Source organism: Sesamum indicum, linkage group LG8, assembly GCF_000512975.1.
Source record: "Sesamum indicum cultivar Zhongzhi No. 13 linkage group LG8, S_indicum_v1.0, whole genome shotgun sequence".
NCBI classification, from domain to species: domain Eukaryota; kingdom Viridiplantae; phylum Streptophyta; class Magnoliopsida; order Lamiales; family Pedaliaceae; genus Sesamum; species Sesamum indicum.
The window spans coordinates 15,531,857-15,545,446 of NC_026152.1; the positions used below are offsets into that span (position 1 = coordinate 15,531,857).

General features: G+C 35.4%; 2 protein-coding genes across 2 annotated transcripts in view; both read right to left on the reverse strand.

Moving 5' to 3' along the window:
- The window catches only part of LOC105168876, a gene marked incomplete in the record, with an annotated part of 7,761 nt that extends 4,051 nt beyond the window's left edge, over positions 1-3,710 (reverse strand). The window contains 9 exon segments of the mRNA XM_020696288.1: positions 128-313; positions 805-871; positions 1,073-1,154; positions 1,239-1,340; positions 1,410-2,289; positions 2,365-2,453; positions 2,557-2,816; positions 2,893-2,949; positions 3,414-3,710. Of these exon segments, the coding sequence (XP_020551947.1) occupies positions 128-313; positions 805-871; positions 1,073-1,154; positions 1,239-1,340; positions 1,410-2,289; positions 2,365-2,453; positions 2,557-2,578 (1,428 nt within the window).
- Positions 4,471-12,229, reverse strand: LOC105168877 (RHOMBOID-like protein 12, mitochondrial). Its single transcript, XM_011089063.2, has 8 exons — positions 11,660-12,229; positions 7,977-8,097; positions 7,766-7,885; positions 7,429-7,539; positions 6,904-6,945; positions 5,375-5,479; positions 5,240-5,281; positions 4,471-4,718 (listed from the first exon to the last, which is right to left on the reverse strand). The coding sequence occupies exons 1-8, from the start codon at positions 12,019-12,021 to the stop codon at positions 4,620-4,622; spliced, it is 1,002 nt and encodes a 333-aa protein (XP_011087365.1). The 5' UTR covers positions 12,022-12,229; the 3' UTR covers positions 4,471-4,619.

A 13,590-nucleotide genomic window follows, 5' to 3' on the forward strand; every position in this document is an offset into this window, starting at 1 on the left:
AATATATGTACACAAAAATGTGAAATTTGTGAATCCGTGACGCTTAAGAACTGGAGTTTCATCCGACTCATGAAAAAAGTGTGAAATATCTTTTCACTTAAAAAAGTAAATAAATAAATAAACTTACAGGGTTGGATAAGGCCTTATAAGGAGTATCATCTAACAAAAGGGTATTTGATTCATTATATACTCCCCTCTCCCATGGTAGATCAGGGTCACACTTGTCCCACAACTTTTTTAGTTTCTTTAAGAGAAGAGGCTTGTGCCTTTTCTCGACGGTAGTAAAACCTGTATCAGTACAGTGTGATTGATCCTGTAAAAGATACGTTGCAAGATAGAGCAAAATGTTAGAAGATCATCAGAATAGAAATGGTTAACTCCAAATGAATTAACTGTGTAAAATTTCTCATACAAAAGAAAAGGAGCGCATGCATTTCATAGAGGTACAACCAGCATTTTGACAAAAGCCAATGTAGCAAATTATACTTTCTGAAATGAATGCTTAAGAAGATAGCATCAGTATTCGGTTTGAGCAATGAGTCAAGAACAAAATCTGAATTCTACATGAGAAAGAGCAAATCAAGATATTGTAATCTCTGGACAGCATGAGGAGAATATATCCTTGAGTAGCATCCAAATGTCCAGAAACCAGTAGAATACATCATATACCTGATCAATCATCTAAAAAATGATTTTAAATAAAAGAACCATATAGTGTTGCCAAAACATGTCATGGGAAATGAGAATGTGAAGAGAGCCTATAACAGGCTGCCACTTTAGCAAACACTAAAGAAAATGACTTACCCAGCAAAAAAGTAACTTGCACTTATCACTCCCTAATAGAAACTCAAGAATTGGCTCCATATTTCTTCTGCAAAAGATCCATTAGTGCAATATTCATTTTCTTTCTAAGGACAGAAAAGAACAAATAAGCAAATACATATGACCATAAGCAAAATTCCTTTTGTTTGGGGGAGGGGGGGGGGGGGGAGGATGGAGGATGGGGGAAGGGAGAGAGAGAGAGAGAGAGAGAGAGAGACTTAATCATGACAAGGCAAAGGTTGAGGAGTACTTGGTTCTTGAAGACCAGACACCCACATTAAACCTCTCAAAGCAGAACTTCAGAAAATCATCGCAGTAGGGCCTCTTGAAAACTGATAGAGAAATTAGAAACTAAGTTAGGAACTGCTGGGCAGAATTAGGAGCATCAACGTACGAGTTACTTATTCCTTTTTCACCTGCTTTCTTCAGTATTATATCATCCGGATCATGATCATAAGGTACATATGAAGAGATATCAACAAGCAACCCATTCACATCAAGAACAAGAAGCTTCTTCCCTGTATAGCCAGCAAAAGCTCTATTCACTGTCACATTTATGGTTTCATTTATAACTTGGGAAGCAACACCTTTTACACTGTCCAATGGTTTCAAAGACAGATCAGCATTTGATGTCACATTCTGTTCTCCTTGGACTGGCTGGGTTTCCATATTCAATGCATCACCAGAAGCGACTCTTGGGACACCTATATTTTCTTCTGCAAACTCCACATCATGTACTTCAACATCACTAACAGTTTCCTTGGCCTCATCATGGATCTCTTCCAGAGGGTTAATTGCAGATTTATCGGCAACAGAAGAGTTTTTACTTATCATCGTTGCATCATTAGAAACAGGAGACAACAGCTCCTTATTGTCCAAATGTGGGGGAGGATCTATGCAACATGCATTTGAAGAAGCTACTCCAGGGAATTCATCATTATCTGTTTCAGTAGATACCACATTAATTACTTCATCATTTTTAGTCTTACATGGTGCAAGTATAAGCATGTTAGCATCACGATTTTCAATTGTATTTTCATTTGACTGGTCAAGCAGCATTTTGTCATCACTATTTGAAGAAGTCTTTTGGAAATCCAAACAGCAATCTAATGCGTCCTCCAATAATTTGTTCTCAACATTTTCCACTGAAACCCCTTCCTGCACAATCACCCTTTTCTCACTTATACTCTCAGAACAGCAAGGTTCCACTGATTCAAGTTCAACTTGCTGATCCAAAGAAGTAATTCCTATTCTGTGTGGCAAACCAGATGATGATGAACCAGCCTCCTCAATAATTTCTGAATCAGTTGTTGGTAGATTAGACAACTCCGTCTTTTTTAGTCTTTTGTTCATTTGGCATGTATTCATACTCTCGTCCTCGTCAAGAACTTCACCAGTTCCAGCATTGTCATCATTTTTCTGCGTCAAACTAATATTGGCATTACAATTTATTGGTTCAGCTTCTTCCTGGGCAGAGTTCGCGAACAATTTAACAATAGACTGAGTGCTTATTTGATTTGAGCTAGGTCTACCACAACTTACGTGAATATCCTGGCCAGTATCGCTACTTTCAGTAGAATCACAACTCTTTTGCTCGTCCATCTTATTTATATCCTCAGGCAAGCACTCACCTGCACTTCATTTTCAATTTTTAAACTTCATGAGCATATTATTTGGCAGAAAAAAGAAGAAAGAAAATTTTCACTATAAAACCATGCAACAAAATTGGCTGACCTGTACTCGGCACTTGATTCATTTTGTCTTCACTATGATCGAACCCAACAAGTACACAGATGCTTTTGCACACGATACATTAACTTTTTTCCTCTCCTTTACTTTAATCAGAGCAAGCACAAAATGAAGATCCCCCTGTACGTGATGAATGATCTTCCTTTCTGACTTTGAACAGGACCCATATGGACACACAATGCAAGAAAGACTATAAGATGATTAGTGTCGTTTATTCACCTTTTACACTTTTTCTAGAACCTGCACTGAACGAATAGAAAGTAAAAACAATTAAAAAAGTTCACTTTCCAGCAGCATGCTGTCCACTATTCTAAAACTTACTTTGGTCACCAGGGTAAAATTTCCTACCATCAAGAACCATCAAATTTCACAGAATTTCTGCAGCATGCCACAAAGATACCCATCAGCCCCAAATAAAGAAAATCAAGATAAAAACATATGAAGCTAGGAAATAATTTGCCCTGATATGTACTGGAGGAGTCAACATGCAGAAACCCAGAAAATATCATGTTGACACCCAGTTAAGTTTGTAGTTTCTAATGGCAAGCTAACATTCTTCAAAGCTGTCCCAAGAAGAACTTTTTATACATTTCCGTCACTACTTACAACAAATAGTAGCAGCAATACTCAGGATAGATACGAGAATTCAACAAAAGAAAAGGAGAAAAAGGGCGCCCATAAACATAGGCAATTGGGCATCTCCAGGAACTAGAACAAAACGCAAAGAAAAATATAACACCCCCAGTTCACAGACATGCAGCAGCAGCCCAGGGAATAAAAGAAAACCAAGAAAATGATAAAAAAAAATAAAAAGAGTGCAAAATGGGACTGATAGAAAATACCCAGAAAGAGATAGTGATTAACAGACCACTTAGTTGAAAATCCAGCAGATCTTGAATTGCAAACAGTTGAGCTCAAGTGCAACTCAGTGAGTTCAGAATGCAGAGAGAAAGAGAGGGACAGAAGAGTGTTGTGGTTGCTTGAGATTGAGAAGCAGAATGAAGGGCCAAGGCGAGAAACAAATTGGTGTTTTGTCTGATCCGTGCGAGTCTGGACCAACTTTTGTAGTACTACTACTGGGGAGGGACGCTGGTGGTCGGTGTGGGTGTGGGTGTGGGCGACTCGTACCAATTGTTAAGAGATAGGGTTCGTCATTCATTCTCTTTGATCAACCCTAATTAATAATTTATTTCTCTATTATCAAAATTACATTAATACATTATTTGTTTTGTCTGAATGTATTGAATTTAAATATTTATGATTTTTAAATTGAATAATATAATAAATTACATGCATTAATAAAAAATGATATCAAAATAATTTTTTTAGTGATATTCAAGTTCATAATGGTTCCCTTTTGTTTTTTTAGTTAATATTTGCTCTTATGAAGTTCACATATTTAGTAAAACCACGTTGAAAAATTCAATTTAACAAAATTAAGTAAAAATTTCTATATATATTCTTATTTTTTAGTTTTCGTAAGTAAAATCTAAAAATAAATATAAAAATAATAAAATTAATATTTCCATGGATTTGGTTACCAGAATAGAACGTCAAAATCAAATCGAATATTATACTCAATTATTCTATTTAATTTTCATACTTTGACAAATTTTTAGTTTGAAACTCCTTATGAGTTATAAAATTTATAATCGGTTCAGATTTAATACGGAATATAGATTTATGCAAACCCATCGTTCAGTATTATGTATAAAAAAAAAATTTGGTGGTTGTATATTATTTATTTAAATATGATGCAGCTGGATTTCATAAGTTGGTAAGTTCATCTCAGGGCATGATGCACACAATGTTGATTGCAGAAAGGCTTATGGTAATTGTTATTCATCGATAGAGTACTGGACTCGGCCAAATTATGCATACATCGATAGAGTACTGGACTCGGCCAAAAGCAGTCGCATTTCATGTTAAATTCAAAATATAGAAAGAGAGTTCAATGTCAAAGGAGATGCTGTTGGCGAGCGTTCGGAAATCTAACAATCTACGCCTAGATTGGCTGCAACTAGAGGCATAAAGAAAGAGATGTACAGTCAGAATCGTCGGAAACGTCCCTTCCTAGTTTGTGCCCATGCTAAGGCAGCAACTGTAGCTCCACCCAGATGAGCAGAGCCAGAGACTTCACGATCACCCTGAGATAGCAACAGAAGCAGAATTTAACAGAGAACATCAAAATGAATGAGTCAATGGTCAGAGTTTAAATAATAAACACTATACAGAAATAGATTGCTTATTTGATCCATGGCTCGAATTGTTAGGATAAAAGTCTATTTTTATATGTATATCAGACCGCACGAGGCTTCATTGATGATATTTCAACATAGCAAAAATTGTGTCTAATGAAAGAAAAAGTAATAATAATTATATACAAATCCCTTGAGGTTTAGGCATATTACAGACCCCCCCAACCCCACCCCCCGATTTTTATGTTTAAATTATAGCTTTTGCCATGAGGTGCAATGTAATTTTTCAAAACCAAGGGTGTCTTTTTGTAATATGCCTAGATCTTCAGTGTAATTATCCCGAAAGGTAGACGGCCCTTCAGATACCCTAAGATTTATAATGTCACAACTTGATTCGTCGTAAGAATGACAATGAAGTTCAATGTTACTGTTGAAAAGAGAAAAGAACAAATATTTCCAAATGAACATACCTCCAATATCCTCAAGACATCTTTACCAATAATAAAGATTCCCTGCCGTAACATTTGGTCAAAAATAAGTAAGATTCCAGCAATCGACAATTTCAGTCATCCTATTTTACCAAGAAAGAGGTAAATTGACCTTACCAGTAAAATAGCTGGTACTGGTATAAAAAAGTTAAAATAGAGGGTGGCTGATGGAAAGAGAAATATATCGAGAAGCATTATTGCATTCACAGCTCCACTTGCACCCTAAAAGAAAGAGCAAAGTCACCAAAGGAAGCAAACCTTTACAGACTAAATTATGCTTTGCCAATTACATAAACGTGGAAGGACAGACAAATTAAGAAGAAAATGGACCAGAAATCTGCCCAAAATTGAGGGTTCAAAAGGCTTAAATTGTGCGATCATTTTACAAAAATGAGAATTCACATTGGCGGAGCATTAGGATTGGAGATCAAAATTCCTCTCACAGCAATTGAGTTTGGGCCCAAGTGAACCCCAAAATATGATTAGACTTATGTGATTCAACCAAAATAAAGGTTCCATATTCACAAGTTTCTTGAAGTTAAGTGAAACTATTTGATTTCTGTCATTGGCATCATGACCATAAATGGTTGTATTCCTGAGATTATCTGCCTCTATTTCATGTTTATGATGCCAAAATGCATGTCATTATGCATGCCTACACATTTATGAATGCTTGATGGGTCTTCATCGTGAAGTGTTTATATGCTTCACAATATGCTGCAATACATTTTATTCATGAACTTTGAGTGCAAGGCTCCTGGAAATTGAAATATTCTCAAACTCCAGCAAAATGGCTAATGTAGCCATTTGGAGTCATAAAGCTCACCTATTGGCAAAAGTTACATATTATGAGACAAATATATTTGTTGATGGTGATATTTACCTCTATATCTTAGCTATTTCTGTGTTGATGGTGATATTTGCCTCTATATCTTAGCTATTGCTGTGTTGATGGTGATATTTACCTCTATATCTTAGCTATTTCTGTGTTGATGGTGATATTAACCTACATGGTGATATGCCATGATACTTTTTCTTTGTAATTTTTAAGATTTAAATTACATGGATGTAGAGTCTGCACTCTCCGTGTAGAATACAGATCAAGAAGTCTACTTGGAATGATTTTAATGATTAAGTAGCCAAAGTCCAGAAAAATAAAGTTCATTAACATACGATATCAACTGATGGCATTAGGCAGTCCTCTGAAGTGGGTATATGAGATCCAAAAGGGGAAATTTCTTGGGTTTTTCATCATAATAGATGAAGACAATTATTCTCATGCGGAGAGACTCATTACGAGGTTTTCGATTCTATCTGTTTTAAGTAATATCCTAATAGAGGTGATGAGAATCAGTATTTATAAGCCATTGAGAAATAGTTGTCCTTCAATTTATGTGTTCGAGTGCCTGGTGAGTAAAACTTCATACTGAGTGTTGAACTCCATGCAAATTGCTAAATTTATAACTTTGAGCTCTTAAATAGAGGAAAGTAGAGGGGAGGTTTTTGTTATTTTGGAATGTGTAGGGGAGGAGTTTGTAATTTAACTATTTCAGATTGTAGATGAGCATCATTATCCCTATATGAAATGGTCGTAGTCACAAGAAAAGATGATGATTAGAGAAAACAAAAGGATTAGGGATGCTCACCAGTCCTGGAACTTTTGAAGGATGAATACCCATTTGCTTTCTCTGCACATAACAAAGTAATTTAGAGCAATTACTAGGAAAAGAACTGAAAATCTATAGCATCGAACTTCCATATGATATGTATAGAGACCACAGCATTTCACAATTTGATTGCTGATGCTCTAGCCGTGTAGCAATTGACAAGAATCAGAGAACATGCTAGTACTAAATGTATATACCAATCTTTAACGTTATAATAGCACAGTATACTTTAAATAGTATGAAGAAAATCCTACAAGTCCACAAGCTAAATAATACAAACAAAGAGTCTGCTAGTTGTAATGTGATATCCAAAGTAGAAAAGGACATGCAACCTGGAAAAATCAATGCAAAGGAAAACTAATAATACCTCCCAAGTAGATAGAAATGCAACCAAAAAACAACAATTTGACATTGTTTATACTTTGTCTACAGCTGTGGAGAATAACCATGCTCTATTCCTAGAGCTCTATTCCCTTGTTTGATTTTATAAATATGACTACTTACCTGGAATGATGGAGCTATAAAGGCATGATAGGCCAGATAAAAGATTGAGCCAACAACCGCTCCAGATAGGTATAACTTCAGCAAATACTCAGGTCCAAAATTTCTTCCTATCTGGCCAATAAGAATTACAGTTCAACGAAATTACTTAATGTAAAATAATCCTACAAAGTACAAAATGAAAGATTAAAAATTCCATATACATAAATGCTTTAGCACAGATGACCACTAAACACTATGCATTTTAGTATCAAATAGTTTATGAAGCAAAAAGAAAAAAATAGAAGACTAACAAGAGTTGAAAAAGTTGAAAGGAATAACTGGAGTCATGTGATCTTACACTTGATCCAAAAAAGTAGAGTCCAACCATATTTGAAATGAGATGCCAACTGTCTCTATGACTAAAAGCAGAGGTTATCAATGTGTGCAACCGGCCACTTGTAAAATTGTCCACTGAAATCTGAGCAGAAACAATAGAATTAGTAGCTAATGTTTGTCTCAACTGTTGTATGGCTTTGTTTAAAATTCACACATTACGAGAAACATCTTACCATAAAATTCTTCACCATAAATTGAGGGCTAGCAATTCTCCACAACAAGAAAACAGCCACATTTGTTACTATCAAGCCTATCACAACTCCATCAGTTGTAAGCCTTCTAAAAATTGATCTCCTAGGAAACAAGAAAAGAACCATAATTCACTTACACGTATGGTTCTGATACTTCTTAAGCTAGAACTACAAGATATAGAAATGTGATATTTTCATGGAGATATTCTCCTAGATAGCCACAATTATGCAGGTATTCAATAGAGCAAATACAAGAACAATGATTTTTGAGTGCACAGCTTAGAGAATGAGTTTCTGAGGAGATAGGGCCACCAAGGGCCAAAAAGAAAATAAGAGCAGCAGAAAAAGGGTCAAATTGCTGAAGCTTTTCTATTTGATGATCAAGATAAGAGTTTTAAGGTGACCACAAGTATACAGAAAATTAAGTTTTGATTTCAGATTCGGAATGTTCCAGATGTGCACCAAGGACGTCAATGTTTTAGCATAAAGGAGGATAATCAATCAGAAAAGTTCTACAGTTGAACATTTTCTATAAGCAGTTTCTCAAGTTTTAGATGTTTAAAGTTCCTTTATTCTTGTTATCAATTGATTAGAATGCATGTTCACATTCTAATGGGGTAACAAAACACTGACGCCAAGTTTAGGCTGCACCCATTTGGCATTATTGGCTCACTAGAAGGTTTAGGAGCAGTTTCAGTGTCAAGAGGCCAGTGAACCACAACACACTTACAGGGTAGGTTTGTCTGCAGACCACGTGATCCATTGTGTGAACATCTGGCAAGGATAAAATTGCTGAACATGCTATTTTCTGTACAATATAGTGCCCGTGGTTTATTTCAGCATCGTTACTTCTTACAATCCTCGAAATTATACGACAACTCTAGAATATGGGTGGTCAGGTTAATCAAATTAAGGGAGCTGAGTAGAACACGCAGTCAAGGCAGAAAGACATCCAACACGAAGTCTCAGGATGAGTCTGTTCAGCAGAATCAGTGTCGAGATCACTTTTTAAGTTGCACTGGACTTAAAAGAAACTCCAATAACCAGGACATGCTACCCCCAAAGCCATGTGGTATACTGGCATAGAAGAGATATTATATATTAAATTTTTTGGAATACATGGAGTAGGTGTGCATCACAACCTAAGAAAACAAACAGAGTTAGCTTTTTATAACAAGCTTATAGTGAACCTTGTCTGCGACAAACTTTATACCTCTATGAAGTCTATGGAATCCACATTTACTTAAGTATCTTTTAGTGGAGTTCACACACTTCAGACCTTCATTTCATAGATACTTAGGAAACTTGATCAATTATGATCAATATCCTATGCAAGCCACTTTTAATAAGAGTAGACTATTATGGAAGAGATGGATAACTAGAATGAGGGGTTGAAAGGAATGAAGGAGTTGGATAACCAAATAATCAACCAAGAATAAAGCTTCAGATTAGATCTTAGAGCATAGAAGAACATGATTGAACATTTCAATCAAAGAGAATACTTTATTAGTTATAGGAGTTTACAATAATCAAATTAGTTCTTACTTTCGAAGCCCATCAATGCATGCAACAAGACTAGACTTCTGGAAGACAAATACCCTATAGAAATTAAACAGGGAAAGAATGTATAAAGGTTGGGTGAGGGTTAAAGGAAAACAGAAGCTCCAACAGATTAGATCTTAGAGAATTGCAAGTGTGTTTCTAAGTAAACAGATGATCCTTAAATTGGTTTTCAATGCAGACAAACAAAGATTTTTACCCAGTCGAATGGTGTCAAAATGCATGAGTCTCCAAACATCACATAATAAACATCTTAAGTAGACTGTGGTACTCAACAATGCTCAACGTAAACCTAGAGAAGAAATGCAAAAACCCTCCACGTTCTGGATAGAGTAATAATCGTGGAAGGTAAACACTTTTATCTCATCCCTTATCATTCAGGTAAATGATACTTAAATATAACATAATCGTCTGACTCTTTAATTACCAGGATTTTATCTTATGGCACCAACTAAGAACTAATCTGAGATAGGAGAAATAACTAGCCAGCCTCACGATTAGTTAACTGCTAACTAATATCCAAAAGGCAGCCTGGGATGTTTATGAAGGAGTGTGCATAAGATAAAATACAGTATTTCTCCTTGAATTTTCCTAACTCCAGGAGAAGACATTCGTATCTTCCTATGATACAATCTTCCGCCGGTGGTTCTTTCCAACCAGCCTGCACCACGCAACCACCAAAATAACCCTTGCCAATAATACCACCTTTTCCACTTTTCATTATGAGACAAAAAACACACATCAGAGAAGCATGAGAAAAAAATCCAGTTTTAGAGACACACCAATTATAGAAACCAAATACATGGATTCTATTGATCCCATAATATTTTTCACTTGAATGCAAGAACAAAAGAAAAGTTTGTTCCTCCGATCAAAGCGGAGTGGTATGACACACCAAACTACCTTACTGGGTCTTGATGGTGCCGGCCAAATAGATACAGGGCACAGCTAGGCAATAAAATTTTCTACTTTTGAAATTCTTGTTGGCGCTCTTTACACCCAGTCCTCTCAAAGAATGCTTTCTCTCTCTATCAAGCACAAAAAGGTAATGTATCTTCTCCCACATGAAAAGAGGTAAGCTCGCTAGTCAATGATATCTCTTTATTAACAGACTTCTACAGATGATCATAATTTTGCACGAAAGATTCACCAGTTCCCAAGAGAAGCATCTTTGATTGGTTATCTAAGAATTAACTATCTTACCAGGTCTGCTGCCAAAAAAGTTCCCCTTCTTTGATTAAATATCACAAAGCATTTCTTTTTCATGTTTATTAATACAGAATACTCATTATCTCTTGGCACTTTTCTACAGGAACCACAAACTATCAATAAACCAATTCTTTTGTTTCAGAAAACCCACCTGTCTTGTACAATGTGCATTTAATCCACATTTATTTGACATATGATCAGCATTTGTTACTCTCAGACTTGGCCAAACTATCAGGATAAATTCTACAATTCCTATCTTCCACTATGCTTGCCTTGGTGATTTCCAACCAAGAAGAAACCAAAAGGGAGAAAGATTAACACATGGACAGACAATTACAAAATATAAATATTATATAGGCTAAAACAATCATTTTCCTTTGAGAATATTTCTATGTAGCTATTACAGGAAAACTATATTTTCAGTTTTCAGTTAGCAAAGTGTAACAAGAATCTCTGCTTCAAGGAGTGGATACGAACGTATGCATGAGAGTGAGCGAAAGAGTGCTCGAACTAGTTTTGATTCACAGAGCAGGTTCATATGAACGAGCCAGAGACTGAAACACCAAATTGAAGCTACAATGTTATTGATCAAATACGAACATAATACAATGTAGCTAACTTTCTGTTGATACCAGATTCTAGCCAATCAACCATAACTTCTTATACAAGAATTTTAGTGAAACTCTTATGAAATCACAGGTATCCCCAGTACTAAATGAACCTACACAAAAATAAAAATAAAGTAAAAGACTAGGTTCTTTCTCAAATCCTCTGATTTTTCACAGAAACCAGAATGGAAAATTTCCTTCTTTTCTTTTTTGATAGACAGAAGGAAAAGAACAGATACAGGAAGAATACTTAAGAACATTAAAACAAGCATAAACATAGAAAAGTACCAGCCACGGTACTGAGAATCAAACGAGTGAAAATTTCTTCCAGCCTGAGTCCCAACTGTACCATTAACAGGAAATTTGCTTTGCCCCTTGGAAAGAACGTTCGAAAAAGACCTCCTGGCAAGAACTGGGCTCGAGAAAAACCCATTTCGAATACTCCCCGAAACTCCATTAGAACTGCAAAATTTCCATAAATGGGAAGGTGAAAGGGAGGAATGTTGAGAGATAGACTGTTGATAGAACGGGTTCGCATTGCTCTTCAAGAATGATGAAGAATAACTGGGTTGGAAGATCGAGTTGGTATTGGTAGTTGAGGCATTTCTTGGGATTTTAGAGAGCAGCTTGATGCAGAGTTGCCTTTGCATTTTCAGATTTTAGTCCAAGGAAATTCTCCCCAGGAACTATTCCTCTCAACTTTTTCATCTACATATATATGTAGTATAATACTATAATTCACATGAAGACAGAGCTGTGTGCTTCTTTGTTTGTGGAAAAGGAAAACTGTGAAATTTCGCTGTGCCTGGACTGGACTAGCATTCGTGAAAAAGCCCTAAAAGCATGATACTGTCACCGAGAAGAAAAAGGAAGGCCTGATTCATAGTTTTGGGCTGCAGAGATGGACATCATAAGGTTCCCTCATTTTGGTCACTCTCTTTCTTAGAACCACTATGGGACGATTTATCCGGACTCGAGATCCGTCACTTATTTAAATTTAATTATATTCCAAACCTCTTCTATTTGTAGTTGTACTCTGGACCCCATGGGTTTAACTTGTAAAAATCTAATCAATTTTTCGTTTTTATATAATTGATATACTTTTTTTAAAAAATAATATTATTATTTATAAATATAAAATAAGTTATTATTTTATAATTATATGTATTAAATAAAAGTTGCATATTTTAAATAAATTTAATATATTTATAAATATTATGTGGGACAGATTTCTAAGGAGGTTTCAGGTCTTTTTATGAAATTAGAATTTGTATTCAAACCCAAACCTAATAATTTAGACATAAATTAGGTTGGTCTAGGGCAACCTCTATCTACCGTCCCATTTGTCGTCCCTACTCGTCTAGTTTTTATGAATTCTTTTCTCTTTTTTGTGTTTCCCTCCACCTCATCCCTGCTATATGGAGTTTCCCACCATCCCGTTTGGCAAACCACTTATCGCAACATCTCCAAAGTTCACTATCTCCGGACATAGATCAAGGCCATGATATTTCTTGTTAGGATGTAGGTTCCCATCCGCAATGTATGGTTCAACATATACAAAGCTCCAATAACCACGTCTTTCAAATTTATCTTATATTAATAAAAAATTTTAACAGTGCACATTGTGCTCGTATCACGTCGACCACTACTCGTCTTGTTGCCTTTCTCACCAGAACCACCTCTTATGCTCGAAAGTTTTACATTCTTAATCGCTATTAAATGATAAACATAATTTTAATTTATTGTAATAATGATTTTAAAATTGTGTTTGAATAGTCATATCATTAATAATCAATAAAGTGATTAAAAATTATAGATTCAGACCACATTTAATTCTACTCAATCCTATTTTCCAATTATGTCATCCAAAAAAATAAACGAGCCGTAAGTCCGATGACTCAATAACACAATGTCATTAATACAAAGCAATAATAGTCTCAATGGGATGCACAGTTCTAACAATTTACATGATGCGGCCACAAGTGAACTCAAATTATCATAACAAAATATTATCTTAAACGCACTTGTATTAATTTCGACTCCGAGCTATGTCATAATAAAAAAAAAATGAACTTATCCGTAAGAAATACAAAAAAATAGCTATAATAATTGTGGTACTAGGAGCTAATGTCCATAAACTAATTGTAATTCCCAATACCTCTCTTTCCCAGACCTTCATTCCTTTTCTCTGCGAAATAGTTAAATGGTGTCGAGTAAAT

Bases quoted from the DNA above. Each gene is read 5' to 3' on its own strand.
- LOC105168877 (XM_011089063.2), bottom strand. From the start codon at position 12,021: ATGCAAAGGCAACTCTGCATCAAGCTGCTCTCTAAAATCCCAAGAAAT. The intron at 6,946-7,428 runs GTAAGTAGTCAT...TGTTATGTGCAG, and splicing joins TTATAGCTCCATCATTCCAG to AGAAAGCAAATGGGTATTCA. The intron at 4,719-5,239 runs GTATGTTCATTT...TTGCTATCTCAG, and splicing joins ATGTCTTGAGGATATTGGAG to GGTGATCGTGAAGTCTCTGG.